This window comes from Penaeus vannamei, chromosome 25 (genome assembly GCF_042767895.1).
Source record: "Penaeus vannamei isolate JL-2024 chromosome 25, ASM4276789v1, whole genome shotgun sequence".
NCBI classification, from domain to species: domain Eukaryota; kingdom Metazoa; phylum Arthropoda; class Malacostraca; order Decapoda; family Penaeidae; genus Penaeus; species Penaeus vannamei.
The window spans coordinates 7,977,501-7,980,000 of NC_091573.1; the positions used below are offsets into that span (position 1 = coordinate 7,977,501).

The following is a 2,500-nucleotide window of genomic DNA, read 5'->3' on the forward strand; positions in this document are numbered from 1 at the left end:
TAAATCCCAATACCTAATAATCAAGCATAAATAGTGACTGGTTATTCAGCAAATAATTTGTTGACACAAGTATAAAAGAACTTACAAAAATGTCGCTCCCTCATTTTGAATGTGTTGTATATGGGGTATTTCCACTGGGGTCATGGGCGCAAGAGCGGTAAAGGAGGTGAGGGTGTCTGCAGGTTGCAGAGGGGTGAGAGGCGTTAGACCATCCGAAGCGCTCATGTTGGACCTGGGGGCAAAGGGGAGAAAGATAATGGAATATAAAAAGGAAATGCAAGGAATTGGAATAAAAAATAAATTCATGCTTGAGGCTAAAATACTCAATACAATTCATCAGTATTGTGGGATGATATTATGTGGATGAATCTACCTTGTAATCCCTTTTTTCCCTTTTGTATCTTATCAGCTACTCAAAAATCACTGTTTGGTACTTTGCGACATATATGTGTTTACGCATAAATATATATCAACACACACCCACATGTCTCTCTATTGCTGACAAGTAAACTTCCACTTTATTTAGTCAGTTACCCCTACAGCTACAAACCCAATCACCTGCCCTCATACCCACACAAGTATTGTCTTTCACCCAATACTATATCCATTCAGCAAATTGCAACAACACATACTGAACCTCTATTAGCTATTCCCACCGTATAACGGAGTCAGAATACTTACATGTTAAAATACGTCTGAGTGTTACCAGATACTGCTGCACTATACGTCAAACCATCACTTCCAGTCCACCATTTCCCAGGCTGCAAAGTTAGAGGCAATGTAGAGTCCAACAGATCAAATTTTTATCCCACACATATATAAACAGCTGTATTTCATAAATAGACACAAAAATGAGTGATTAACACAAAGATGCTGGGAAAATGTAGTGTTCACTTTAGTTTTGTTTTCTAAAAGGTGTCTACACTCAGACAACTCTACAAGTGCTCAGCCACACAGAGGTTAATATCCTTATTCCTTTAATGTTGAAATAAGGGGAGGTATTCACAAAAGAACAGACTCCGAAATTTGTTTTTGACAGATGAGAATAGTAAAATAACATAGAAAAATCTTTCTAGAAATTAAGGAATAGGTGTAAACAAATAACATACATAGGACTAGTAAATGAGTAAACACAATTAAAACCTAAAATTACAGAGGACATGGCATGCAATCCTACTATTTGCATCCAATGGCATAATAAAATAAACTCAAAGTGAGCATGGCATGTAGTCCAATATAAATGCCATCCCTCGTGGCATTGGGTTAACAATGTTAAACATATTTTATCATTTCACTGTTTATATTCAAATAATATACTTATCCTTTTCTTTCTAGACTGAAAAAGATATCAACTCACCTCAGCCTCAGTCTTTATGCTGTTGGTGTGGTGCAAAGAATTCACTCTGCTGCCAGGGTTTGTATTCTGAAAAAGATGTGTTGAAAAATACATAATGATCTGTAAAACTAATAGAGACTATATGGAACTGACTTCATAAATTGGAAGAAATTTCTTTTACAGTCTATCTGTTTCCTCCCCCATCTCTTTCTTCCCCCCTCTCACCAGACCAATGACCTACCTGACTTTCATTGAGTGATTCTTCAGCCTCGAAGTAAGCGTCCAGTGTTTCGTCATCCATATCATCCTCGCAGTCATCATTCTCCTCTTGCTTGACAGGATCCTGCTGAGGTGCTGCTATTTCAGTGATGTCTTCCCATGTCTCATCCTTCTGCATCTCCAGGCCAATTGCACCTCTCTCCTCCTCAGGGATGTCATCCATTACCCGCGGTGTGGACTCCATCCGCTCCTGAAATAGGTAAGGCCACCACCCAATGTCACTCCTGTCAACTGAGCTACTGAACACATGCTTTGATAGAAATTCTACTTTTCTGTACCAAAAAATAAGTGGTGTAGAGAGATGGATGCATAGCATCAATACTCCTGCATGATTGGGTTAATTTCAGGACTAAAGAACAGGTAATCCATATTTTATAGTGCTCATGTTTGTGGTATTTTGCTTTCGCATGATCTATCTTTATGGTTTGCTTTTTTCTTACATTATGTGCAATTCAAAACAACAGTACCATTTGACTGATTAAAATCAACAGCATTTTCAAGATAGGTCTGATAAATGTACATACATGCCGCCGGGTGGCATGTATGTACATGCCATGGCTGTTGTGGACCAAAAGACAGGTGGCATTGTGTCATGCCCATTCCTGCGCCACTGGCTCGTCGGACGGAGTTTGTTTTTCTCCGATAGTAGCGTCTTCATTTATATGGTAAAGATTTTAGGCAATGGTGCCTATAATGAAGGTAAACCTTCAAAAATCTAATATTTTCATAAATCACAGCAAAATAAAAGCTTTTAGGTGCTAAATGTCGCTCGCAAACTACCGATCTAGCCGGGTGTAAACAGGGGAAACTGGCGTTGCGCCCAACAACCCCATCCATACGTGCCAGACTTTTTACCCGTCAGCTCTGAGTTAACAGCTGTGCTCC

At 39.2% G+C, this 2,500-nt stretch overlaps 1 protein-coding gene across 1 annotated transcript in view; it reads right to left on the reverse strand.

Annotated features, from left to right (window-relative positions):
- The window catches only part of LOC113800830 (uncharacterized), a 21,188-nt gene that overhangs the window by 9,317 nt on the left and 9,371 nt on the right, over window positions 1-2,500 (reverse strand). Inside the window, exons 5-8 of the mRNA XM_070139082.1 lie at window positions 1,578-1,805; window positions 1,358-1,423; window positions 682-761; window positions 86-232 (exon numbers count right to left, since the gene is read on the reverse strand). Coding sequence (XP_069995183.1) covers window positions 86-232; window positions 682-761; window positions 1,358-1,423; window positions 1,578-1,805 — 521 coding nt within the window. The remainder of the gene's footprint in view (window positions 1-85; window positions 233-681; window positions 762-1,357; window positions 1,424-1,577; window positions 1,806-2,500) is intronic.